The 26,738-nt window shown below is 32.1% G+C and overlaps 3 protein-coding genes across 4 annotated transcripts; 2 read left to right on the top strand and 1 right to left on the bottom strand.

Moving 5' to 3' along the window:
- Window positions 1-1,712: 1,712 nt before the first annotated feature.
- LOC125826191 (pentatricopeptide repeat-containing protein At1g31920) lies at window positions 1,713-3,954 on the top strand. The gene has a single exon (XM_049505509.1). The coding sequence runs from the start codon at window positions 2,109-2,111 to the stop codon at window positions 3,924-3,926; it is 1,818 nt and encodes a 605-aa protein (XP_049361466.1). The 5' UTR covers window positions 1,713-2,108; the 3' UTR covers window positions 3,927-3,954.
- A 196-nt stretch (window positions 3,955-4,150) lies between these two features.
- On the bottom strand, window positions 4,151-12,000 carry LOC125826192 (phosphomevalonate kinase, peroxisomal). Of its 2 annotated transcripts, none has more exons than XM_049505510.1 (11): window positions 11,879-12,000; window positions 10,954-11,016; window positions 10,695-10,845; window positions 10,458-10,555; window positions 9,950-10,056; window positions 9,773-9,825; window positions 8,362-8,745; window positions 6,883-6,987; window positions 6,049-6,276; window positions 5,253-5,375; window positions 4,151-4,686 (listed from the first exon to the last, which is right to left on the bottom strand). In XM_049505510.1, exons 2-11 carry the CDS (start codon window positions 10,959-10,961, stop codon window positions 4,420-4,422), a joined length of 1,524 nt encoding a protein of 507 aa, XP_049361467.1. In that variant the 5' UTR covers window positions 10,962-11,016; window positions 11,879-12,000; the 3' UTR covers window positions 4,151-4,419. The 2 variants fall into 2 exon arrangements, with proteins under 2 accessions (XP_049361467.1, XP_049361468.1); XM_049505511.1 differs by lacking the exon at window positions 11,879-12,000 and adding an exon at window positions 11,744-11,806.
- Window positions 12,001-12,263: 263 nt separating this feature from the next.
- On the top strand, window positions 12,264-17,897 carry LOC125826437 (vacuolar protein sorting-associated protein 25). The gene is made up of 7 exons (XM_049505767.1): window positions 12,264-12,346; window positions 13,791-13,885; window positions 14,506-14,645; window positions 16,047-16,100; window positions 16,196-16,284; window positions 17,035-17,110; window positions 17,599-17,897. The coding sequence occupies exons 2-7, from the start codon at window positions 13,827-13,829 to the stop codon at window positions 17,718-17,720; spliced, it is 540 nt and encodes a 179-aa protein (XP_049361724.1). The 5' UTR covers window positions 12,264-12,346; window positions 13,791-13,826; the 3' UTR covers window positions 17,721-17,897.
- The last annotated feature ends 8,841 nt before the right edge of the window (window positions 17,898-26,738 follow it).

Below are 26,738 nucleotides of genomic sequence, written 5' to 3'. Positions count from 1 at the left end.
ACTGTACAACTTGAAATTTGAGAATTGTACAATTTGAGTGTTACATAAGAAAACAATATTTAGCTGAGAATTCCTCTCTTCTTCTTTAAGATCAAAATTATATTTTATATATGTATAATAAATATTAAATTTTTAATTTTTTTGGTACGTTTGCTTCTTTACATTTTATATCCCCTTAATAAAAATCATGACCTCGCTACTATCTCCGATCATTATCTCCTGATATTGTTGCTTTTTCTTCTTCAAATCTTCTTGTATGAAATCGACTCTATCAAAACTTAACTTCACACCTAAAAACATTTGAAGTTTGATAAATAAATTTTAATTTCAGATCTTTAGGTCAGAATTCAGGCTTCGTAGCCTAAATTCAGCTAAATTTAAATTGTATTTTAAAGCGATTTTAACTTCAGATCCATATATCTGGAGTTTATTATGAAGTGACTGAACTTTATTTGCCAATGAATGTTGGGCTAACTAAAAAAGGACATATGGGCTCCAAAATGAAAATGGGGCTCAGGCCTGTTAAAAAGAAGACTTGGGGTTTCAATATTATTTTGAGTACATTTAAAATTGAAAAATAAAGAGAAAATAAGAAGAATGCTCTATAAAACTGGAATACTGAGAGAAAACTAGATGTTGAAGAAGATAACAAGGGAATTCATATCCTGTTGGGAGCGCCATCCTCGAATGGGCCCTGCAAAGTGCAATCCGGATTTAGTCGGAGCTCCAATGTGGGCTCCGAACACCGGGTGGGAAACCAAAAATAAAACAACAAGGGAATTCATTATCTACTATTAGCTTGTATTTGGACATCCTATATGGAATTATGATATCAAATAAATTTTTTTTATAAATTTTTGTGTATTTGAAAGTTTGTAATTGCAAACATTTACTTATAAAAGGAACAAAAAGAATGCAATCTATCAATGCGGTGCCTTAAGATATTCTGATATCTTGTTTATGAACAATAGTTTGCTCATTTTGGTAAAAATATGTAAGAGTTCAGGAAAATTCGATAATTTTCACATCTTGTAGCGTTTTCATGTTTATGAAAAAAAAAAATATAACTTAAGAAATTCAAATTACAACTACAAATAAAACTTAACTCCATATCAATCTGATTTCATATCACGAGACCTTAACTCATTAATAAATGCCTCTCAATTTATTTTGTAAAAATTAGGCAAATGACATAGTATAAGAAAGAAATTACTTTCTTTCCCTACTCTTTCATTAATTACCAAAAATCCATTTTTTTAGTATTATTTGGATATATAATATAGCAGTGTGGATACTTAATATAGCAGCGCGGATACTTAAATTATTAAGTTGTTAGCAGCACAGATACTTAATTAACGGACGGATGCATAATATAGCAGCGCAGATACTTTAATTAATAATGGACGGATACTTAAATTATTAAGTTGTTAGCAGCACAGATACTTAATTAACGGGCGGATGCATAATATAGCAGCGCGGATACTTTAATTAATAACGGACGGATACTTAAACTAATAAAGTATCCGGTTAAGTTGAATTGGGGGAAAATAAGGGATTTTTGTATTTTAGTAAAAGAGTAGGAAAATATTGAGAATAGGTAAAGAAGTGTTGTGTATTTAAGTAATTTTTCCATTTATTTTTCCTTTTAGTCCTTGGTGACTTGGTATAGGATAATGGGTCCACCAGCAGGGTCATTCCAGTTTAGATATTGTATCAATTGATCCCATTTTGGGCTAACCAATGAAAATTGTAGAACATTTACCAAAAGTGCAATAGGACTATATGAGTGGCTACATATATTTTAATTCCATACTTTGTGGACCCCATCAACTCAAAAACATTATCCTATCAACTTCCACATGTCTCATGACTTGGCAGATTTTTTCTGGTTCAAATTCACTTTCCAAATCTCATGGATGAGAGCACACTTTCTAGTTGTCCCAATCAAGAAAATGTTCAACATTTGAAGCTACTTTCACTTCTTTTCCAATTCCAAAATTTTAATATTTTCATAGCACAAAGTTCTAATCTTGATACTATTGCACTTGTGAGTTTATCAGTTCATAAAGCTCAGAAAATCTTGAAATTAAATGATGGTGTAAAACAGGATGGTGAGGACTTCAGTCCTTTATCAGACTCCATTCCTGATACCCAAAGAATATCATGCAAAAGCTCAAGAATTCAACTTTAGCTTGAAGGAACAAGAATGGATTTCTATGATCAAGAAATGCAACAGTATGAGGGAATTGAAGCAAGTTCATGGCCAAATCTTGAAACTTGGATTCATTTGTAGCTCTTTCTGTGCAGGCAATCTTTTATCCACTTGTGCACTTTCAGAATGGGGCAGCATGGACTATGCTTGTTTGATTTTCGAGGAAATCGATGATCCAGGTTCATTTGAATACAATACTGTTATAAGAGGATATGTCAAAGATATGAACTTGGAAGAGGCTCTACTTTGGTATGTTCATATGATTGAAGATGAGGTTGAACCAGACAATTTCTCATATCCTACACTTCTTAAAGTATGTGCTCGAATTCGGGCACTCAAAGAAGGAAAGCAGATTCATGGGCAGATTCTTAAGTTTGGACATGAGGATGATGTGTTTGTGCAGAACAGCTTGATCAATATGTACGGGAAGTGTGGAGAAGTTAGGCAATCCTGCATTGTCTTTGAGCAAATGGATCAAAGAACTATAGCTTCTTGGAGTGCACTTATTGCAGCTAATGCTAATTTGGGACTATGGTCTGAGTGCCTTAAAGTTTTTGGTGAAATGAACTCTGAGGGGTGTTGGAGGGCAGAGGAGAGTACATTGGTGAGTGTGATTTCTGCTTGTACTCATTTGGATGCCCTTGATTTTGGGAAAGCCACACATGGATATCTTTTAAGGAACATGACTGGTCTCAATGTTATAGTAGAGACATCCTTAATAGACATGTATGTTAAATGTGGATGTCTAGAGAAAGGGTTGTTTCTCTTTCAAAGAATGGCAAACAAGAACCAGATGTCCTATAGTGCCATCATCTCAGGGTTGGCATTGCACGGGCGTGGAGAGGAAGCTCTAAGGATCTACCATGAAATGCTCAAAGAAAGAATAGAACCAGATGATGTTGTTTATGTTGGAGTTTTGAGTGCTTGTAGTCATGCTGGATTGGTTGAAGAAGGGCTAAAATGTTTTGACAGGATGAGACTGGAGCATCGGATAGAGCCAACAATTCAGCATTACGGGTGTATGGTTGATCTCTTGGGACGAGCTGGGAGGCTCAAGGAAGCTTTGGAGCTCATCAAAGGCATGCCAATGGAGCCAAACGACGTCTTATGGAGAAGTCTGCTAAGTGCTTGCAGAGTTCATCAGAATGTTGAGTTGGGAGAAGTAGCAGCCAAGAATCTTTTCATGTTGAAATCAAGAAATGCTAGTGATTATGTGATGCTCTGCAATATATATGCACAAGCTAAAATGTGGGAAAAGATGGCTGTAATTCGGACAAAAATGGTTAATGAAGGGATAATTCAAGTACCTGGTTCTTGCTTGGTTGAAGCAGACAGAAAGCTCTACAAGTTTGTGTCACAAGATAGGTCACATACCTGCAGTGACGAGGTCTATGAAATGATTCACCAAATGGAATGGCAACTGAAATTTGAAGGGTATTCACCAGATACATCATTGGTATTGTTTGATGTAGATGAAGAAGAGAAGAGGCAAAGACTGAGCACTCATTGTCAAAAGCTGGCAATTGCATTTGCACTTATAAAAACATCTCAAGGTTCTCCTATAAGAATAGTGAGAAATGTCAGAATGTGTAGTGATTGTCACACATACACTAAACTTATTTCCATGATTTACGAAAGAGATATCGTTGTTAGGGACAGAAATCAGTTCCACCATTTCAAAGATGGAACTTGCTCTTGTAAAGATTACTGGTGAATACATATTCTTTTTCCCTTCGAACTTACCTTTCATAATTATAGTCATGCTTTCTGCAGTTCAAGGATGAAAACAATAATAGCACCTAACTTCAGAATCATGCCAATCCTGGAATCCATAGGAAATTGACAAGAAATCATATAACCCTGTATAGGCGCGATCTCATTCATTCAGCTAAATATTTGATCCACTAAATTTGATAACAATCAATTTGAACTATGAAGTAAAAGGGAAATTCATTTCCAGCAAGATTTATTTTTTGATTCAATGATCCATAGAACTAGAGCAGGCTCTCATTTGGCTTATTTTTTCGTGGCACATATTTGCCCTCTTCAAACAATAGAAGGAGGTCACTATGACCTGCTGTTTTGAAACTTCAACCTACCTGAACTAGAAAGGCAATCTATACATTCTAATATTTTAAGATCTTATGTTTTAGTCATATGGCACGAGTAAAGTAAGCTACTGCAAGTGATCTACAACTTCCAGATCATTATTCAAGCTGAATTGAAGAAACAGCTGTAGTAATTTCCTTTGCTCGAGGATCGTTGTTTTCCAAGGACACACCATGAGGATCTTCTCTTACTAGCATTGCAAGAACATTAAGTGAACTCCAAGCTTGAGTCACATTTTGGCTTGAAGCCCCCAGGGTAACTGCAAAAACTGCATCAAATCCACCAGCACCAGGAATGCCAGCCAACAAGACTCCCTCCATATTCATTGTAGCATCTAGAAGCTGAGATTGCGATTCTGGTTCTATCTGTGAATTGTGTACAAGGTGAAAGAACTGGTCATAAACAGGGAATAAGGCAGCAGTGCACTGCTCTTTAAGAGCTTTTGACCTTACAGGCATTGTTTGAATGTCAAGGTCATCGAAATATGTTCCATGAGAAAATTGCAGTAAGGTAAATTAGACGAAAAACATAATTTTCTAGCGAAGTGTATTGAAAGGCAGAAGAAAGTTTAAATTAAGAAACCATGTCCCTTCAAAACTCCTAAACTTTGCAACAGATGTAGGAATTTGAATGGAACCTACTTTACTTTCTCATTTGGAATTTTTTTCCGCTGATTCAAACACATGCAAGAACATTACTTTGTCATTACTTCATTTAACAATTTTTCTTCTTACTTCTCGGACATTTATAGAAACCCTAAGAAAATGGACACTATAATTCAGTTCTTCAGAAACAAAGCCTGCTTTTACATCATTGAGATAGAGTGATGTCTTGATAAATTTGCATCTGAAGTAATTCTTATATAGGCGAGGAGTGATAAGTGAAAGAAAAGAGAAGAAACAGTCTAGTTACATGGGACTGGAGAACTTACTGGAATTTCAGCAGCTTCTCCCATCTTCCGCATCTGATACCTAATCCGAAGCATAGCATCTCGAGCTCCTAATAATTCTTTAACAATTTCTGCTTGAGTTGGTTCATTTGCTCTCTCCAACCACTGTTCATGATTAAAAGCAGAAGAACTCAAAATTCAAAATGAAAAAAGGTATCTCTAAACTTTGGAATAATATTCTATGAATAGAAATTCCACAATTATACCAAAAAGTAATAAGAACCCGATTGCTGTACATATTCAAAATATTTACATTTGAAACTTTGGGCTATAAATAGGACCTTTGAAGTCTCTCTACCTTCACAAGGTAGGGATAAGATCGGCATACACACCACCCTCCCAGACCCCACTTGTGATTACACTAGGTATACTGTTGTTGTGAATATGACCCTTGAAAAGTTGTTTTTTTGGGTATTCTGTTCATTGAATTAGAAGAAAGGTAATTAGTTGATCTCAAGTATGATTCTAGTGACAGGCAGGACAAGATGCAAATTAAATAATTATATTAGCCCTTAGCTGCATACTTCTGCAAGGTAAATTGTAGAAAGGAGTTCACTGATATGAGACATCACAGGGACAGCTTTCAAGGGCGAGAGATAATAGTAAAATCTTAATCGAGAAGACGTAAATCGGCAATCAAATGTAATGCAAGATTAGGACTTGCATAAAACTGCCCAAGGAGGACTATGAACAGAAAGATGGAGGACCCAAAAACTGTCTGGAATAAAGTTCAGAGGATCACACAAGCTTTTCGAGCTCCGTTCTAGTTCCACTTTACCTTTTCAGCAGGAAGCAGGCTGCAGGCATTGATGATGCATTCATAAGCATTGTAACGTCTCTCTGCCAATTTACTTAAGGTATTTAGATGCGCTTCAAGAGCAGAGTTTCCTTCTGACAACCTTCTCCATGTTTCTAGAGAATCCTGAGGGTCGGACCTCTGCCATTTCTTAACAGCTCCAACCATTGATGGTGTTGAAGATCCTCCACAGCCCGGTTCTCCAAGTAACTGCAAGTGTTCAGTTATTAGCTCCAGCAACTTAGTAGAAGAAACAATGTGCATCACATACAATTAACACTTCAATATTGAGACAACTTCTGCTGGAGTAGGATGCCTTGGAAGAGCAAGAACAAATCGATTAAAGTGGCAAGTAAAAGGAAAAAATTCAGTCAGGCAACATCTTCAGTTATAATGTTTATACAGCTAATCAGGGGACTCAACAAAAGAGGACCAGCAAAAGCATGATAGGTTGGATCATGGACCTATGTGAAAGTTAATATCATTATCATCATCATATAGGTTTAAGTATCTTCTGCAAAAGAAATTTGAGTGTTTAGCCCAAGCACCAGGTGGATAAATTTACACTTGACATCAATATTAAGCAATTGAAGCTGAAATCAGTTTTATAGTTCTATCTGCCGGTATGATAGTCAATCAGCTGCGTAGTCAGCTACGAGTATGGAGATCAAAAGAGGATGTGTAGATGTGTCATTAAAGGTCGCCTAACATGTAAAACAGTAATTCTGATCATCCAGCTTATAGCAGATGAGCAATCCATTATTCTTCACCAGATAAACATTCATAAAGTTGTGGAATATAGTATATCAGACTTACTAATGTCATTAAAGGAGGCAATGAAAACTTGGTCCTCTCATGGTCCCACTTTGCTTTTAGGACATCATCAATGACTTCTGTTAGTGGTGTTGCCATACCTGCATTCTGCTAATCCAAAAGAATGTCAGAACAGTTGTGAAACTAGATTCGATAGATTTAGATTCAAATCCACAATCATCACTCCGCATAGTAATTAGAAGATGTTGGTTGGGATGACATCCGCCCGAAGAGAGTGTAATGGATATACGAACTAGTTTGGTAAATGAGGTATAGTTGATTGATTGATTGAAGAACTATTCCTTCACGCTAACTGAAGTATCAATATAAGCAGGCATCAAATGTCCCATAAGTTCCCCTGACACGTTATACAAACCCCAACACCATTCCTTAATCTTATATCCTCAGCATAAGAACCAACTGAGGATTTTGATTAAATCAAGGCTTTCATAAAAGTTCTTGCAGAATTGAGAATGAATTATTTCCAAACCTTTGCTAAGACCAACATCAAATTTGTTATGCCAAACAATGATGAAAAAGAGAAGACGAACTATCCACCTGAAGGAAAAGCAGCTCTATTAATTGTTGACAAAGAAATTAAATTTACACAGACAATCAAAAGTGGTCTGACAATTAGCAAAACCCAACAGCTCACTTGGTATTGACATGTTATGCACTTCTCATTACAGCAACATGAGGTTTAGACTAGAGGAAAAATGATTAACCCTTTAGGTAATTTTATGGTTACCACTCCCCCGATTACTATTTCCCCTCTTCATTCTTTGGAAAAATGCCAACCGATAATTAATCCTGGTATAAACTGGGCCTTGGGTGACCAATCTAGATTTTAGCACCACTGAAGCATGTAGTGATGGCAACAATATTTGAGTGACGATACATTTTTTTTTCTGCTTTTTAGTAAGCGAGAAATTCATGAGGGCCAGTTGGCACATGGTCCGAAACTTGGTGGATAAAGACCCGCTCCACTACCCTTCTTAATACTAGGCTTTTGGTACGTCACAAGGTTCGAACTCGTGACTTGCACCTCATCAACATAATTCACACATCACACACAGGCTCTTACCACTTAACCAAAGATCCAAGGGCTTGAATGATGTCATATATTCATCATCTTCATATGAATTTATCTTAATTCGGAAAGAGTACATTACTCTTAGTCAAAAGCTATGTAATTCACAGGGGTTTGAATGATGCAACATATTCATCATCTTCGTATGAAGTTATCTCAATTTAGAAAGAGCACATTAACTTTATTATCCTAGGACAAAAGTAATTTAAACATGGATTATTAATGAGCTTCAGAAAGTAAGTCTTTGGCATATTAAATTATAAAATATATATGCTGAAGCCGTTCAGGTTATTTTCCCGTAACAGAGCCTCTGAGAAAACTTAACAGACTACTTTATCTATGATCAAAACTATGCCAACAAATTAATCAAATAGATGGAATATGAAGAAGACCTGTGCAGAAGAGAGCACTTCAGGCGAAAACCGGATATAGCGTTGACTTCCATAAACTGCAGAACTAACATCAAACCCACTGCCAACTTTACCCTGTGCAATGCAATGAGCAGTTTGAGCTATCACATGAACTACATCAAGATCGGCTACTTTCTTTCCTTGGAGTTGGTCCTCATCCAAAGAGGAGAGGTTCACAACGCCAAGATAATGAAGCAAGGCGGCAACAACTGCAGTTGTCATAGCTGCTGATGACCCTAATCCAGTCTTTGCAACTTCAGGCTTGCGATTTTCTCCAGTTGATTCTTCTGCATTAAAGGTGATCGAAGCAAAAGGTGGAAGGGAAGCCAATGACTCAGGTGTAAGAGGGAGCCCACGTGCTTCAATCTACATAAATAATTAACAGAGAGGTCTCAATTACTATCAAACTAGAGAATACAGGCAAACTAGTTTGTAGCATAACATCTTGGACAGCATCTTAGCCTATGCATTTGTTACACAATGTAATCTGATAGAAAGTTAAATATTTCAGTCAATGATTATTACAAAGGAGTAATCCGAGTTGACCAGTTCCAGCCACACAAAATCCCCGTATCAATGTCATTGCAATTTCTCGTCCCTATAGTCCAGCACAATGTGATCAAGATATATAAGTCTTAGCAATAAGATGATCAGGATAACTGAAGCTTGTGTCAATTTTGTTTTGATATACTATACAAATCCTTGTAGAAGTGTTTTTATATTCTATACAAAATACTATAACTTCATTAATAAATCTAATAAGCAGAAATTTGTTTCCCTGGGTGAAGTAAATCTTACAAATGTTGTGCTCACTTGGTGCATGACTAGTCACTCCGTTTAACAACTTCTGCAGTTGTGACTTCTGCAGTTGTGACTTCTGTTCAAGTAGTCTACTCTAGTTCTACTTTTTGTCTTAAACTTACGAATTTGAACATCAACTATATAAATCAACTTGGAGTAGCGTAATCAATTTTTTATTTTTTCAAAGTATTTCTAATAAGAATTATATATATTGTCCAGTGTTATCCTCTGAACTTAGACAAGGTTTAGTCAAACATTAGTCCAGCAATTGGTCAAATTGATTATTATGCCAACTTAGGTCACTTCTAGGATTGAGGTAGTACTCAGTACTATTTTTCCTTTAAATCATTCAACAAATTGAGCAAAACCTTAATTTTAAAATTGCCAGGTCACTATATAGTCTCATGAACTTTTTTCCTGCCCACTGAAAATCTTGAAACAGCTGCCACAAATTAGAAAATATTAAGTCACAATTGTGGGTATGTTGATTACTGAATATCAAATTTCACTTCATGCCAACAAGCTGGAGTCACAGGTATCTATCACTGAGATACATGCCATATCAGAGATACAAAATAAGCTGCAAAAGTACCTGATTCCGATACGAATAGAACTCATTGCAACCCAAGATAGTTATGTCAAGACCTGCATGGATAATGCAGTTTGAGAAATTATTTTTCTAATTTCTTTAACAAAAACTATGAGGTGAGTCCCATATAAAGAAATGTCATCATCCTCAGATAAGAAAGGTGAGAGTGTCAGACATTACCCTGCAGAAGTAGTCGCTGCAATGTGTCCTTATCTTTGTCAAGTGTTGCATGGGCTGCTGCAACAGCATACTGCACTGCATGTTCTACAAAGGGGTTTCTTGATCCACTGATGTTCGACTAAAAATATAAGTTACTACATTGCTCGTCATTTAGATGACTTTACAATTCATGTTATAACAAAACAGACCAAATTCATCAAGAATACAGTAGCCAGGTTACATTTAATACTTTAAAAAATAAATTTCAGCAAATTCACAAACATTTTTTGATAAAGTAAATTTTTTTATTAGTGATGGAGTAAACTCCTGTATAGAAGCCATATACCAAAAAGTAGAAAACCTACACAAAATTTGGTTTAGCTACAAAAGAAACTCAATCATCAATGCACATAGGGACCTCATAGCCCATAGGGCACCAAAAAGAAAGTAGAAACAAGAGACTATTTTGCAAATTCACAAGCATAAAAAGAAAAATATTATTTTCACTAACAAGACTTGAACTACTTGCCTTGAAGAAACAGGCTGAAGCTTTAGGTGTTTAAGAGACAGTTTATACATGGTTTCTCTTGCCATCTGGGGAGAAGTCAATTTAACATCTGTCCAACCCTGAAAAGGAATAAGAAAACTACCTTACAGTAGGAATAAAGCGTAGGGAAATATATAAAAGGTGCTTCTCAAGATGAGAAATGGTCATGCATACTCCAGTTAATTGATCATTCAGTTAAGTGCAGCAAATATCACTCACCCATGCCCAACTTTCAGGTTTAATTTCGTCATAAAGTGGCTTCACAATAGCATAAAAACGAGCATTTGTGCTCAGTACAATACCAGCATTAGGCCTCTCCAGAACAAGATAACCTCCAGTCATCAAAACCTTTCCAGGAGCAGAGGCCACTCTGTTTAGCCATCAATAAGCCGAAAATCAGACATATTAATACAAATGTAACTGGATTATTAAAGTAACATAAAATAGAAAATTCAAATGATAAACATCCCAAACTTACACTGCCATTATTTAACAATTCTCACTTTGTAAAGCTTGGAAACTTCAATCCAAGACAGATAAGCTGCAGGGGCGAAGTACCCGATAACGTACTTGTTTTTCTTGGGAAAAACATAAAGAGACAAAATAAAGCGTAATAAAAGAACAAAAAGCTCTCCAATTTAATGCAACAACAACAACAAATATGCCTTATTAAGCAAAAAAAAAAAAAATTTAAAAAATATGCCTTAATCCCCAACTAGCCTGGGATCAGCTAAATCATCAATCCTCTCTATTTCGACCTATTTCTAACCAAACTACAAAGACTACTACTTCCACTATCCAAAAAAGAATGTTACTTTCTATATTTAGAAACAATTTAAGTATAATTCTTTTTATTTTACACCTTAATGAGACTTGATTTACAGCCTCTAAGGCCTGTTCTAGATCACAAGTTCCAAAAGTCATCCATTCTTTCTTAAATCCGTTCCTAGTCAAACAGTGTCACATAAATTAAGAAGTAATGAGTAACAAACACTGAATCAGATGTAACAGCAGCCAAAACCTAAATCCCAACTACTACGATGTATAATCAAAGAAAAGGGAGATCACTGATTTCACTACAATAACTTGTTAAACTGAAGATAAAGCATCTATGCTATATGATTCAACATGGGGTCCCTCTAAAATCCTCAAAAAAATATAACAAGAAGCTAAACTCAAAATCATCCACCACACCAAAGAATGGAGCCAGACCACAAACCAAGAAATAGACAAATAGTGGGAAAACGAAAAAAAGGCAAATCTTTTACACTTCAAATTTTCAAATAAAGTCGAAAGCTCCAAGTCCACTAAACAATTTCAAGAAAGTTGGGATTTTTCAAGATTGACAAGTTAGCATTCATATTCTAGACTCAACATATAAAGATAGAGAAAAATATACTACCTTTTGTTGGGTTCGTGGTGGGGGTGGGGTGCTTCTACTGTGATTGGCAGTCTTGAATCGAATTGAAGACGACGACAAGTGAAGAAGTAGCACTCCATTTTCATTTTTTTCTCTTTTTTGTTATTTTTTTTTCAGACACACCATTTGATAAAAGGCATAAAATGGTCCACTAACTTTGAGTTTAGACTCAAAATAGTCCTATTTCTTTCTATTGGAGCATTAATAATCCAAGTTTGGTTTCATTTTCTGTCTCGATCCTTAACTACCGTGAGTTTTTCAACAGAACAAAAGTTTCTGCACGTGACTTTTTCTTCCCCCATTCCTTTTTCCAAAGTTTCATCATAACCTAATTTACAGATAGTTGTGTCCAAGTGAAATTGAGGTGCTTCAGATTAGTTTTGTGGAAGAAAGACGAAAAATAACCCCTTTTTTGTGGGTGAAATTGCAACTTTGGAGCATCGACTGTGGTGTGCTAATCTAATATCTCTATTAGATTCTCTTTCTTGATTAAAAATTTTATTTTGTGTGATTATAAATTCCTATTGTGTTGTAGTTTAAATATGGTTCTTCTTCTGTTGGGCATCTCTAAAGAGAGAACCTTTGGATTATTGAAGTAGTTAAGTTTGGGTTTCTGAGTTTCTGGCTTGCTGAAGTATGTACTCTTTGTCTTTGTTTTCCTTTTCCATTATTAAAGACACCCAGATACTAATTTTATGTAAAGTTTTGTTTTTTTCTGTTTCTTGATGTGTATGGAGGAAGAGGAAACTGTTATCATTTGCCTGTATTTTAGGTGACATATAGTTAGTAAACGAGGTGTATGATAAGCCAGTAAGGTACTACAAGGATTGTGTATTGGTGATACTTTTGGATAATAAAGGTTGATAACAATGACTAGGTTGTTAGATTGATTAGGAGTTGGAATAAATGTAGGAACTCATTTTCCCGTTTTGGCGGAAAGCATTGTACTCAGCACATGTCATATATGCTTTCTGTGGTCCAATTCAGGTTGATAACAATGACTAGGTGTTGGATTGATTAGGAGTTGGATCAAATGTAGGAACTCATTTTCCCTTTTTGCGGAAAGCATTATACTGAACACTTGTCATATATGCTTCTCTGTGGTCCAATTCAGCAACTTGATACAAATGTTACTAGTGTCAATTTTTGGGAGATTGAATTTGGTATGCCCAAGTTTTACGTGATTCATTCTTCTCAATTCTTCCTGATTTGGATTTACCATGCCAGCATTTTCATATCTCAAGATAATGTCAGATGCTATTCTGACTCTAGGAGCTCTGGAGTGGGAGTTTCTGAAAGACTGTTGTTTGCTTAGTGATAGCAATGTTTTACATTTTTTTTTTCTTTTCTTCTGATAAGTGAGAATAGTGGGCTACACGTCAAATGCATAATCTGATGACATGCAAAAGCTCCAGGCTATTTATGTTCTCTCTCTTTTTGGCTTGAAGTCATCACCCAAAGGCACATTTGATGACTTGAAATCACGATATATCACCTGAACTTCCTATTGAATTCAATTAAGCATGCAGGAAAACGAACCTTCTATGTCGTTATTTCTGAAGCCATTTTGACAATGTCAAGCAAATGCATATCTTTTTTGTGGGAAATTCAATAGACAACAGTAAAGAAATATGTTTTTTTGAATTCAGATTTGTTTTTTTGGATAAATTTATTCTTCAAGATATTGGTTGGACCAGAATTATTCACAAACCAACCCGTGTAGATATGAACAGGTTGGGTTATGACCCCTTTTCTATTTAACTCATTTTTTACTTGTCCAAATCCAACCAACCAGCCTTTACCACCACTAATATTGGGTTTTATTTTAGTGATATTTTTCTCTTTCCTTGTTTCTTTTATATATTTATTTGTTACAAGTACTATTTTTGAATGAGCAGGTGTAAAGCAGAGAAGGAAGTAATTCAGGAAAGATGCAGAAGCTAGGCGAATTCAAGCTGCCTAACTTCTTTAATTATCCACCCTACTTCACGTAATTTGCTCCTGTCCTTATTTCCATGTCTATATGTATTAACACTTGGCTATAAATTTCAGTTTCTGGATTTAGTATTTGAACTTGTCTGGTCAAAATATATGGAAAACCTTTTCTTGGACGGTGTGTTGAACCTGCATTTTGACAGCAGTAGATATCAATCAGCTAGGCCTCAACCCCAATTTCCCACATCAGTGGAGGTTGGCTATATGAGTCTATCCATTCTGCTTTAGGACTAAATTTATATGGGTACATGATGGATGGATGTATTTGCTAATGAAGAGAAAGTAAATAGAATGATTCCTAGAGAAAGGTTCTAATCAGTGCATGGAAGCAGTCTCATTATTCGGATGACAAAATCAGTTAGATCTACCTGCAGAAATTTAGTTTGGATTGCTTTCTTATTGTTGTGTCTTATAACTGGAAAGTACCTAGAAGCAGTTATCCCTATGGATTTCTGATAAGCTAATGTCTGTTTTCAAGTAATCACTAAGGACTTCTTGTACCTGTTCCATTCATCTACCATCCAGTCTTTTATTGGGTGGATGAAACACTTTTTCCTTTTAACGTGTAACAGGAAGCTTGTTTTTAGTTTTATGATAATTTATTTTCTTTCCCAGTTTGCAGCCTGTGAGGGAAACTAGAGAGAAGCAGATACAACTATGGAAAGAGCTCATAATTGATTTCTGTCGAACCCAAAAGATCTTTGTAATTGCGCTGGAGGTAGACTTTCCATTGTTCAGTAATGCTGCTATTGAAAGTGAGTGCTTCTTCTTATTAGTGTTTTATATATTCGACGTTCTGCCAAGGAGCTGCTTTATATATATTCCCCAAATTATTGCTTTGGGTAAAAATCCAGTAAAGTGGGTTAAAATTTATAACAACAGCTAGTGATCTTGAATGCCAAAGGAACTTAAAATAGCACTGCCTCCATTCCAGCTCATGTGAAATTTAAGATGTTAATTTGACTTATATTATAATAGTGATGATCTGTTCTAAAAATATACATTATAGTAGTGATAATGGAAGAAAATATTGAAGTAATAGTTTAAAAAGTTGTGATTTCTTATCGGAAGATATTACAGAGCTATAAAATGCATATGTTATGCATTTGAATTCTTTAAAGGTCTTGAAAATTGTATAGAAATGAAATGGTGTCCACATTCTGGAATGTCCCGAAGCGAAATGAGTTTCATTTAAATTTGAAAGAAGTAACTATCTCCCTCTGGATTCTTACAAGATTGTCAAAACGAATCTGTGCTGGACATTAAGCAAGGAAGCAGAAACAAAATAGACATTCTCATGCATGCATGCACATTTGAACTGAGATGATCTAGTCCCAGCATGAAAAGGAGCATAAAATATGTTTATGCTGATTTTCTCAGTTTGTTGTTGAAATAACCAATGATACAGAGATTATCCTACAACCAGGGAAGAAAATGGATTAATTACATGTGAATCAGTAGGTTACTCATCTAATTTCCAAGGAAGTGGGATGGTTAGAGGAAAATTAATAAGAAACAGCTGCAAAACAGAAAAAGAGCAAAATGTAAATATCATTACAATTGAATGTAAAATGTTTTAAAAGTTTCAGATCCATTGAGAAAATTTCTGCTATGCTACCACTTACCAAAATATTATGGAATTATATTATAGTAGCATGCCATGGAGTAATTCACGTTAGCTTATCTAGTAACAAAAGATTGTGTTTAAACCACATGGACATTGCCTCCAATGAATTTCTTTTCCTCTGCAAATGTTTCCAAGGGAAGTAAGAAATTCATATAAATGATCAAACTGTTTAAATTTATGTGATTCTAAAGTTTAACGGCGTGAATTTGTAATACTTATTCCTCTGGAGCACAAGGTTACTGAAGAGATCTCTTCAGTTTTTCTATGCCATTAAGTATGCATATTTGTTCATAGAACATATCAACCAAAAGAAATTTCAATCACAATAGCATTAGGTGGTAAAGCTTGCCGGTACTGGTTGATTTTTTTTAAGAAAATGCAAAATCCTTGTGTTTTTAGCTAAAAGAAAATGTGATTATCTCTTTATGTGGTATAGCTTGCCTCGGACTGGATGAAAATCTTTTGTAATCTGGAATGGTGGCAATATTAGTGTGCCACAACTGAATACAGATGATATTTGATAGTGCAGGATCTCTGAGTCATGAAGCTAGGGAGGCATTTCTCTCGGCTTTGGTTTCTGATGGTAAGTGATCTTGCCACATGAACAATATACAGGACCTTAATGAGAGTCTGTTGTACTGCAGAAGGCTAGATCTCTGACTCTGATCTACTTGACAGGTCGTGCAGAATGGATGGATAAAGGTCATAGAAAATGCCTAGTCCTATGGCATCGTATTCAAGACTGGGCAGACTTGATTGTAAACTTTGTGAGTAGTAGTACAACCTTATGATAATTGATATTTTTTCTCAATTTAGCAGTCCTAACTCAATATGCTAGTGGATTATAGAACCTGGTAGCGTTTAGGAATGGCTCTGCATTTGAGGGGACTATACCATGATTAGTTGAGTGGATATAGGATTCATTCTTGGTTACCATACTCAAATGTCATATGATGTTGTTAAACAGCAAAGTAGAGATTAAGTAAAGGAGAAAGAGAATCATGTAGCCACCTTATGAGTTATAATCCCGATCTATGTTCCTCATGCTCTCCCTCGCTCCGCGCCTACCACCTCATATAACTATCTTTGTATAGAACCATTTTCTTCTCTATGGGTTATCCATTTATAAAGGGTGGCGCTGCAAGATCGTGTTTATCATCAGTCTTCAATGACCCCTTTTCCCTTCTGCGTAGCTTCCACTTTCCTGCTTTCTTGTTCTTCTTAAATTTATCTGAAATCTCTCTCAGTTTGGTCATTTGAGTCGAATTTCTCACGGAGTGTTATCCTATAAAAGTTGCAATTTTAATGTTTAGCAATTAGGTTCCCTGTTGGAAGACTGCTATATACCATATTTGGGGATGGATGCAGAAAGACATGGTGTCTGGTTTTCTTTTGAATGAAATGATGAACAGCAGCATATTCAACCTTGTCACATTGTTTTTGTGTTGGCAATTTGCTGGGCCTGCCATTACCGAGCCTTATCAAATTCCTTATGGAAGTATTATCTGTCTGATTAGGTGAAGGAGAATGGGCTGGAAGACAGTGTTATGACAGTTGAAGAAATACGTTCTGGGGTGGAGTCCCGTGGAACAGGTAAAATTTAGGTTTTAGAATCTACAAGATATTAGATACCACAAATAGTTAAAGACCCAAGCTAACGTATGCAAAATATTTAATGAAAGAAGATGAAAGTATAACCAATATTGTTTTCTCCTTTTCAAAAAAATATTGGCTATTATTTTCTTCTTTCTGCAAATATTTTGCATATATTAGCTTAGGTCTTGGCATTTCACTTTCCCTACTATGCACGAAGCATATTTTCACTGAGAAGAGTTTACGCTTTCAATTATTCCTTTTCTAATATGATCGTGTGCTTATTTCAATCTTGAACTATTCGATCATAAACATGTAATAGTTGAACATTCTACGTTTAACATCTTGCTACTCTGTATGTATTTTATGGTTAGTAATGAACTCGCGTACATGGTTTAACTAGGTTTTATCCTCTGACAAACTTCATGGACTTATGGGATCTTATGCTATTATCTTCTTCTTTTTTCTTTGGCGTTTTGATTTTTCAGAGCTTCATGGAATAGACCGTACAGTTCTTATGCGAGCTTTGAAGCTGCTTGAACATAAAGGGAAGCTTGCAATATTTAAGGGAACTTCAGCTGATGATGAAGGTGTCAAATTTTCTCTGTAAACCACCTTGGTAGACTATATTTATGTGTACAATGATGGAGAAAGTTCGTATCTACAAGCACGCGTATGAATTACTTTATGGAGTGAAACTGGAGTAAAATGGTTTCATGTTATGATACAGATACCTTACTGGACTATTTTAATTCCAGGTAGAATGAAACATTGAGTTCTTACTTGACTACTTTTGCCTAAATGAACAGATAATATATAGACTGAAAGGCTATATATGAACAGATAAATTTGTCTCTCACTATGCGAAATGAAGCAAATTTATCCTCTGGTAAATCGTGGGGTCAAATATGCTCTCGATGTTACTAGTTGGTGGTGGAGCAACTTTCACATATAGCAAATATAAAAATTATATTTGTATGATATAACTATAGTTTGCATAATTGCGCTCCATAGCAAACATAAATATGTATATTTCGCTATACATATACAAAGAAAGCAGTTGTATAATTCGTTTTACATATACAAAGAAAGCAGTTGTATAATTTGCTATAAATATACAAAAGAAAGCAGTTGTATAATCTATTTCGGTATACATATACAAAAGATCAATTGTATAATATGTGTTTGTATAAAGAGAGAAAGATAAAAGAAAACTAGGCAGGGGAAGATTGTATAATCATAAGTGTATATGATGAAAATATATGCATTTGTATTTTTATATACAATTTTCTCTCGCTTTATACAAACACAAACGCAATGTAAACATTTGTGTTTGTATAAAGTGAGATAGGCGAGTGAGAGTGGCGAGCGAGATCTGGGGAAGAGGAACGAAAATATATGTATATATACAATTTTCTCTCGCTTTATACAAACACAAACATATTTTATACACTTGTGTTTGTATAAAAGCGAGAGAGGCGAGCGAGACTGCCACCAAAACGAGAGTGGCGAGCGAGATTCCACCAGGGAGAGGCGAAAATAACAATAGTTTGTTATAGGGTACAATTAAATCAAACTATATTTATAACATTTAATTTGAATTAATAGTTTGCTATTATATACAATTTTTCCTATTTTTAAACGAAGGATAAGTTTGAACCTTTTGCATAGTTTAACAACGAATTTCACCCTTCCTCCTAATTTTGAGTTTTGATTTTTGTTTGTGGAGAAAAAGGTGATTGGTGGGAACAACCTCCGCGGATATATAACTTTTTTAGTGTAAATTACATAAATTTCATAGTTTTTATGTGAAATTACAATTTATCCCTAATAAGTTTCTAATTACATTAATCCCTTAAAAATAAAAAAAATTGGATACAATAATTGAAGTTCGGATACATTAATATGTAGCTTGGATATATTAAATACTGTCTCGGATACATTAAAAACTAGCTCGGACATTAATATGTAGCTCGGATATATTAAAAACTAGCTCGAATACACAATATGTAGCTCAGATACATTAAATACTGGCTCGAATACATTAATATGCAGCTCAGATACATTAAATACTGGCTCGGATACATTAATATGCTGCTCAGATACATTAAAGAAATAAGGAATTTTGGAGATTTTTAAAAGTAATAGGGAGTAATGGAAATAAGTGAAACAAAATGTGTGTATTTCTGTAATTTGTCCAATTAAAAGGCTTCAATTTTCTTCCCCATCAAAACCCTAGAACTCCCCATTCGCACTCCCCAACTCCATCACTATCGAGCAACTTTCGTCTGCCCTCTTACCACCATTGAAGCACCAAAGAAGATGGTCAAGCTTGAAGTTTCAGCCGCATCTTCAGATTTGTTGCCGTTATCAACGCCCCAGGTCGAGCAGCAACAGATGCACCAGTTGTGGTTGAGGAGAAGACATAATTTGATGTAGTATTCAATGAAATTCCTCGTAATGCTAAAAATGTGACTATTATATTTAGCTTATAAAAAATAATTTAAAAAAATTTATAATGGAGGTCAAAGAATTCTTTCTTCTCCTCGACCACAACCATAACTTGGAGGTCAAAGAATTTGACGTGCTTCATTGCTGCCAAAGTTTTAGGAGAAAAAAATGTTTATAGTGGAGTATTATAAATTATTTTTATAATCTAAATATAACAAAAATTCATTTGACATTTGCTAACAAAAATTCTTTTAGGTCTGTTTATAATCTATTGAGGATCAAAATGGGTTTATGAAATTGCATTTGCTAACAAAAAATCATGTGTGTCTGTTTATAATGGAATTGAGAACTAAAATGGGTGGATAAAAGAGTACATGGTTATGGGTTATAATTTGTTTGTGGGTTTTAATAAATTCGGGTGGTTTTTGGGTAGGCGTTTTTAGATTACGACACGTGTTCTGCCGTTAGTAGAAAGGTTATATACGTCCCAAAATTTGAACGGTAAGGAAATCAATGTCCCAAAAGTATAATGAAGGGTATTTAGATATCATTTACGATAGTTCGGAATATATTTGTCCTTTTTCCCTTTTAAAAAAATATATTATTTGACCTTTTTTTTTTGTTTCTTTTTTCACTTTTGCTTATACAAGAAATAGTAACTGACGATTAAGGTAGTGTCAGAAAGAATTAGTATATTATTATGAGCGAGATAAGAGAGAGACGAGCGAGCAAGATGGGAGAGAAGCGAGCGAGAGAGTCAACATGTATCTTTGATATTAGATACATATATTTTTGATACCAGATACCAGATACATTTCTGAAATACAGATACATAAGAGACAAGCAAGAGAGGAAGAGGCAAGGAAAAGAAGAGAGAGGCAAGCTAGATAGAAGAGAGGCGAGCGAGAGAGTCAGTATATCCCTGATACATGTAAATTACGCTTGAATGCAGTGCATCTGGAACAAATTACACTAATTTGACCTGCATGTATCATAGATACATGTATTTGGGTGCGCCAGATACATATATTTGGTGAAGAAAAAGTGGTATGAGAGATAATTTTCTAAACTAATGTGAGTGCACGTAACTAAGACCTAAATTAATGAAATTTATGTTGTTTGTTCAAATTCTATTTCTTGCAATTATCAAGTCACTATTGTTATGCTTGTGATTAGATCCATCCCATAATCTAACACACAAATGCACAATATTTAAAATAATGCATCTAATAATGAATTTTATGATTTTTTATTAGACAATGTTAAACTTAGTAAATGAAATGAAAAATCTTCAAATATTTTATAAAAAAAAAGAGAGAGAGAAAGAATGAATTATTGATTACTTTTCAATAAAATAAATATTTTAAAACTTTAAATTAAATTATTCAAATCTTTAAACTCGTAAAAAAAACAATTACAACAAAATCCAACGCAATATATTATAAACGAATGGATAACATCTTATTCGTAACTTGAATTATCTACTATCTATAAAAATTATAGTATATTATGTAAAATTAAAGACTTTATATTTTGTAAAAACACTACATTAAATAACTATTAAAAAAATCACTTAAATCGATTCCCAAATTCACTTAAGTATAGATGAAAAGTATAATTGGTATCTGCTCTACTTTGTGTCACTATAAAATCTATTAAATCGATACACTCAACTCCTTTTATAAAAATATCTTATATCTTATTTATTCTTTTCTTTTTACTTTTATTTTGTATTTTTTCTTTTTTTTTTAAAATAAATTTAATTAGACGAATTTGATTCTGCTAAGAATGTCTCCCAAACATATCAAAAGAAAATAATTGGAGGCAACTTAAAATTAAATTATTTATGAAGATAAAATAATTGACTTATCTATACGTGAAGTTATATGAATGAATATAAGGATTTTTATTGCCTAAGCCACAACCCTTTTCAATGTATTTTTCCATCAGCAAAATCAATAGGTTGACTCCATCAAAATTGTTGCTGACTCCCTTATAGATCTTAAAATATTGCATTAAGATCAGAATATCAATTAGTTAAAATTGTTTTCTTCTCAATATTTGATGTACAAAAATTGTCTTTGTTTAAAAAATTATAAATATAAAATTTAATAAAATACTAAATTGATATGGTATTATATTAATAGATTGTTTTTAAATTTTACATGAAGATGGTGGGTGGTGATGACTAAAGATGGTGATTGTGTGTGTCAATTTGGGATGTTGTTGAATATTCACTGATGGTGATTGTGGAGGGTATCTTATGATATAATGATTAACAATAGTGATTAATTATGATTGTTGGTGGTGACTGATAATTAATAGTGCAATAATACTAATAGTTAATGATAGAAACAAATGATGATGGAGGTTAGATGTTGACTAATGGTGGTAATTGAAGATAGTAATTAGTGGATACGATATTAATTGTTGGCATTGTAAATAATTGTTAAGGATGATATTGATTGATTTTGACAATTAACAATAGTGCTTAATGATGATTGTGGATGGTTTGTGAAAGTAGATGAAGTAGCTATGGATTGTCATCTTTGTAGAAACTTTTAATTAGACATCTTAATGATATTAAGACTTAATTATAAATGTTGATCATTCAGATCTTTTAGATGCTTGTAAAATAAGAAAACAAACACGCTTAATGATTAAGATTCAAACATTGAAAACAAATAGACTTAGAGCATGTTTGACATTATTGTTGGAGGCCAGAAGTGTTCTTTTTTGTTGAGAAATTAAGTGTTTGGCAAATTCGGAACTCCTTTTAAATGAAAGCATAAGTAGTTTTGTGTTGTTGGGAAGAAGTTAAAAAAATTCCGCTATATTTTTTAAAAAAACAAACAGAAGGAGAAATAGAAAATTAATTTTTTTTAAGACTAAAATATCTCTTACATATATACATAGTTATCAATATATCTCTTATTAATTAATTAACATACCTCATAAGTTTGGTTGATTTTTTATTCAATAATTTTGTTTTTTATTTCATATAATAAATTTTTTTATTTTATTTATGTTTTATATTACTATTTATATATTATATTGTATATATTACTTTATGTATTATTTTACTGAATTAGAAATAAAAGTTACAACAATATTTTTTTTAAAAAAAAGAAAAAATAACAATTAAAGATTTAGATCCTCCACCCAAAAAAGTAACAAATAACAAAATTTTCTTTTCTTAATTTATGTATTATTTTGTTTTAATTTAATTTTTTTAAAACTTTAGAGTATTGTAACAAAAAAAAGGATAATATCTAAGATTGAATCCAAAAAAATAGGTAAGAAATAATAGAAAGATTCTTCTTTTCAATATTTTTCAACAATATTTATCTATGTACAATATGTATGAAAATTTGAATATGTACATTTTAAATAATTAAATTTAAAATGTAATTAAAGTTTTTGTATTAGATGTTTAAAATGTCTCTCTATAAAATAATTTTAATATTAAAAGCACATTGATACTTGTCCTTTTTCGTAATTTGACTCTAAAAAACACTTTTTAAAGAAAATTAGTCAAACACAAATTGCTTATCAAAAACACTATTAAATAAATTTGCCAAACACCAATTGTTTTTTTTTTTTAAATCACTATTTTGAAAAGCAATTTTTAAAAAAATGCTTTTAGTTTATAGCAGTAATGTCAAACATTCTCTTAATGACGAAAACCTGAATAATTAAGACTCCATTAAGTGCAAAAAAAAGGGCCTTAATTACGACTTTCCATTTTATTTTATTTTATTTTTTGCCCCTCCTTAGGAACTCTCACTTTTTTTGCTCCATTGTAAAATTAATTATCTCAAATTATTTTTGTCATTTTAAAAAGTCAAAATATTTTTTATTTTTTTTAATATTCTCTTATTATATAAGAGGGAGTTTATGATGGGACATTGTAATGTCCAATCATAAACTCCCTATATAATATATAATATATAATATAATAAATCATTTTTTCTACTATATAATATATATTTATTTTTCTACTATAAGGGAGTTTATATAATATATAATAATATAATATAATAAATTATTTACAAATAACTTAAAATATTTCATAGTTAAAGGATATATAATAAAATAGGTTCACTCTCAAAATTCTATCCGGGTCACATATATTGGGACAGAAAAAATAACATATATCATTTTAAAATTACCAAAAAAGTATTATAAATAATAATAATTAACAACTTAAAATATCTTAAAGACATTTTAAAAGGGTTAATTTTGTAATTGTAATTTCTACTATATAATAAAAGGGAGTTTATATAATATATATTCTACTATTATATAATATCATAAAAACCCCTTTTATTATATAGTAGAAATAAATATAATATATATATATATATATATATATATATATATAATATAATATAATATATAATAATATAATATAATAAATCATTTACAAATGACTTAAAATATTTAATATTTAAAAGATATATAATAAAATAGGTTGACTCTCAAAATTCTATCCGGGTCACATATATTGGGACAGAAAAAATAACATATATCATTTCAAAATTACCAAAAAAGTATTATAAATAATAATAATTAACAACTTCAAATATCTGAAAGACATTTTAAAAGGGTTAATTTTGTAAGTGACCAGCAATGTAAGTTATTTGAAAGTTACATAAAAATATTATAAATCACAATAATTAATAACTTAGAACATTTTTTTTTAAAATGCAAATTTGGATGACTCTTCAAATTTCATTTGTGTCACATAAATTGAGACAACAAAAATAACATATATTGTGTCCATTTTAATTTATTTGTCTTAATTTTTTTATATATTTAAAAATTGCGTAAAAATACTATAAATCATGATAATTGACAACATAAAATATTTCAAAATTAAATACATATAAAAAAATTCGATTAATTCTTGAAATTAATCTATCGTTAAAAATTATGTATAAAATACAATAAATCGTGATTTTGACCGCCTAAAATATTTATTAAAAAAATAGAAAAAATAAATTGACTGATTCTTAAAATTAATCTATCAATGTCACATAAAATGAGACAAAAGTAGTAATATGTATTGTTTAATGTGAAATTATTGAAAACTACGTAAAATGTATTATAAATGTTAACAATTAACAACATTTGATTGAATCTTAAAATTTTATCAATGCTACATACATTGAGACAAGTGGAGTAATATATATTAAGTATTTAAAAATTACGTACAGCCATATTGCTTTCTGTAGGCTTCGAATTATCGTGGTCATTTTTTTGGCTGATACAAGTTTTGTACTTTTTTTTAATATTATAAATCGCAATAATTAATAATTTAAAATATTTTAAAAAATATATTAAAAATTTAGTTGGTTTCGGGAATTTTATTTATACTATATAAAATGGGACAAAGGAAGCAACATATATCATTTACAAATGACTTAAAAAGCATTAAAAATTACAATAATTACCAATTTAAAATAGTTAAAAGCTATATAATAAAATAGGTTCACTCTCAGAATTCTTTCACGCTCACATATATTAGGACAGAAAAAATAACACATATCATTTTAAAATTACCAAAAAAGTATTATAAATAATAATAATTAACAACTTAAAATATCTGAAAGACATTTTAAAAGGGTTAATTTTGCAATTTTATCCATATCACATAAATTAGGACAAAGTGACCAGTAATGTTGGTTATTTGAAAGTTACATCAAAATATTATAAATCACAATAATTAATAACTTAAACATTTTTTTAAAAAAAATTAAAATTTGGATGACTCTCCAAATTTTATTTGTGTGACATAAATTGAGACAACAAAAATAACATATATTGGGTCCATTTTAATTTATTTGTCTTATTTTTTTTTGGTTTTTTTATATTTTAAAAATGCGTAAAAATATTATAAATCATGATAATTGACAACATAAAATATGTTTTGAAAAAAAATACAAAAAATTCCACTCATTCTTTAAGTGAATCTATCGTAAAAATACTATAAATCATGATAATTGACAACATAAAATATTTCAAAAATGTTGTATGTGGATAGTCTTATTGTGCCTTGAATAACGTCAAATAAAGTACAAGTTTGTGATAAAAAAACTTATTTCTTTATCCACACAAACAATCGCTTCAAAATCTACGTTATTAGCCCCAAAACATACCATTTATATTATTGGGCCCGTGCCCGTGCATAGCACGGACAACATTACCTAGTAATACCCTTAAAAGCTAGTTTATAAAAAAAAATATAGCCTATGAATACATTAGGTAGAATATTTTTTATTTAATTTTATCCTTAAATAATTATTCTTGAAGACTATAAACAACTCAATAGAATAAATATTTAATGAAAAAAATTATATATCAAGACACAAACGAGGATAAAATAGTCAAAAAGAAATCTCTTAATTAATGTTCCCTCCGTTCATTTTTACAGATCTGGCTCCTCTTCATTTTTGTTTTCTCCATTTTCTCCAAGTTCCTATTTGGATTAGTGACACATGGCATAGGTTAAAATAAATGTCTAAGATTTAATTTCCCAAAGTAAAATTTTAATCATGATTTAACTAATAAATACAATATATGTTTAATATTAAAAATTATTGTAATCTCACAATCTTAGCAACATATTATCTTGTCCATAAATATAGGGGAAAAAAAGTTCTTCCTAATTACTTTTTTTACGTGGGATTCTTTTTAATTTTCTTTTAAATATTGAACTGTTGCCAAATATAGCTAATGTTAATTTTGGAGAAAATAGAAAAAAAAAAGGTGAAATAAAATAGGAAAAATAATACTCTTCAATAGCTAATGGTTAAAAAGAAAAATTCGAGGAAAGAGTGCAATAAAAATGTTAACTTAAAAATAAAATAAAATAAACATCCTAAGTAAAAAAAAATTAGGAAGAAAACTTTTCCCCCCTAAATTTATGAACAAGATAATATGTTGTTAAGATTGTGGGGGTTACAGTAATTTTTAAAATTAAATATATAATATATCTATCAGTTAAATCATGGTTAGAGATTTACTTTAGGAAATTAAATCTTAGCCATTTATTTTAACCTATGCCATGTGTCATTAATCCAAATAGGAACTTGGAGAAAATGGAGAGAAGAGAAATGGAGAGGAGTTAGATATTTTTACTTATATAGTATTAACTTGACATATCCCTTAAGAA

This window comes from Solanum verrucosum, unplaced genomic scaffold (assembly GCF_900185275.1).
Source record: "Solanum verrucosum unplaced genomic scaffold, falcon-dt-bn FXZP01000060.1, whole genome shotgun sequence".
In the NCBI taxonomy this organism is placed as follows: Eukaryota; Viridiplantae; Streptophyta; class Magnoliopsida; order Solanales; family Solanaceae; genus Solanum; species Solanum verrucosum.
This window is presented reverse-complemented; position numbering and strand designations above follow the sequence as displayed.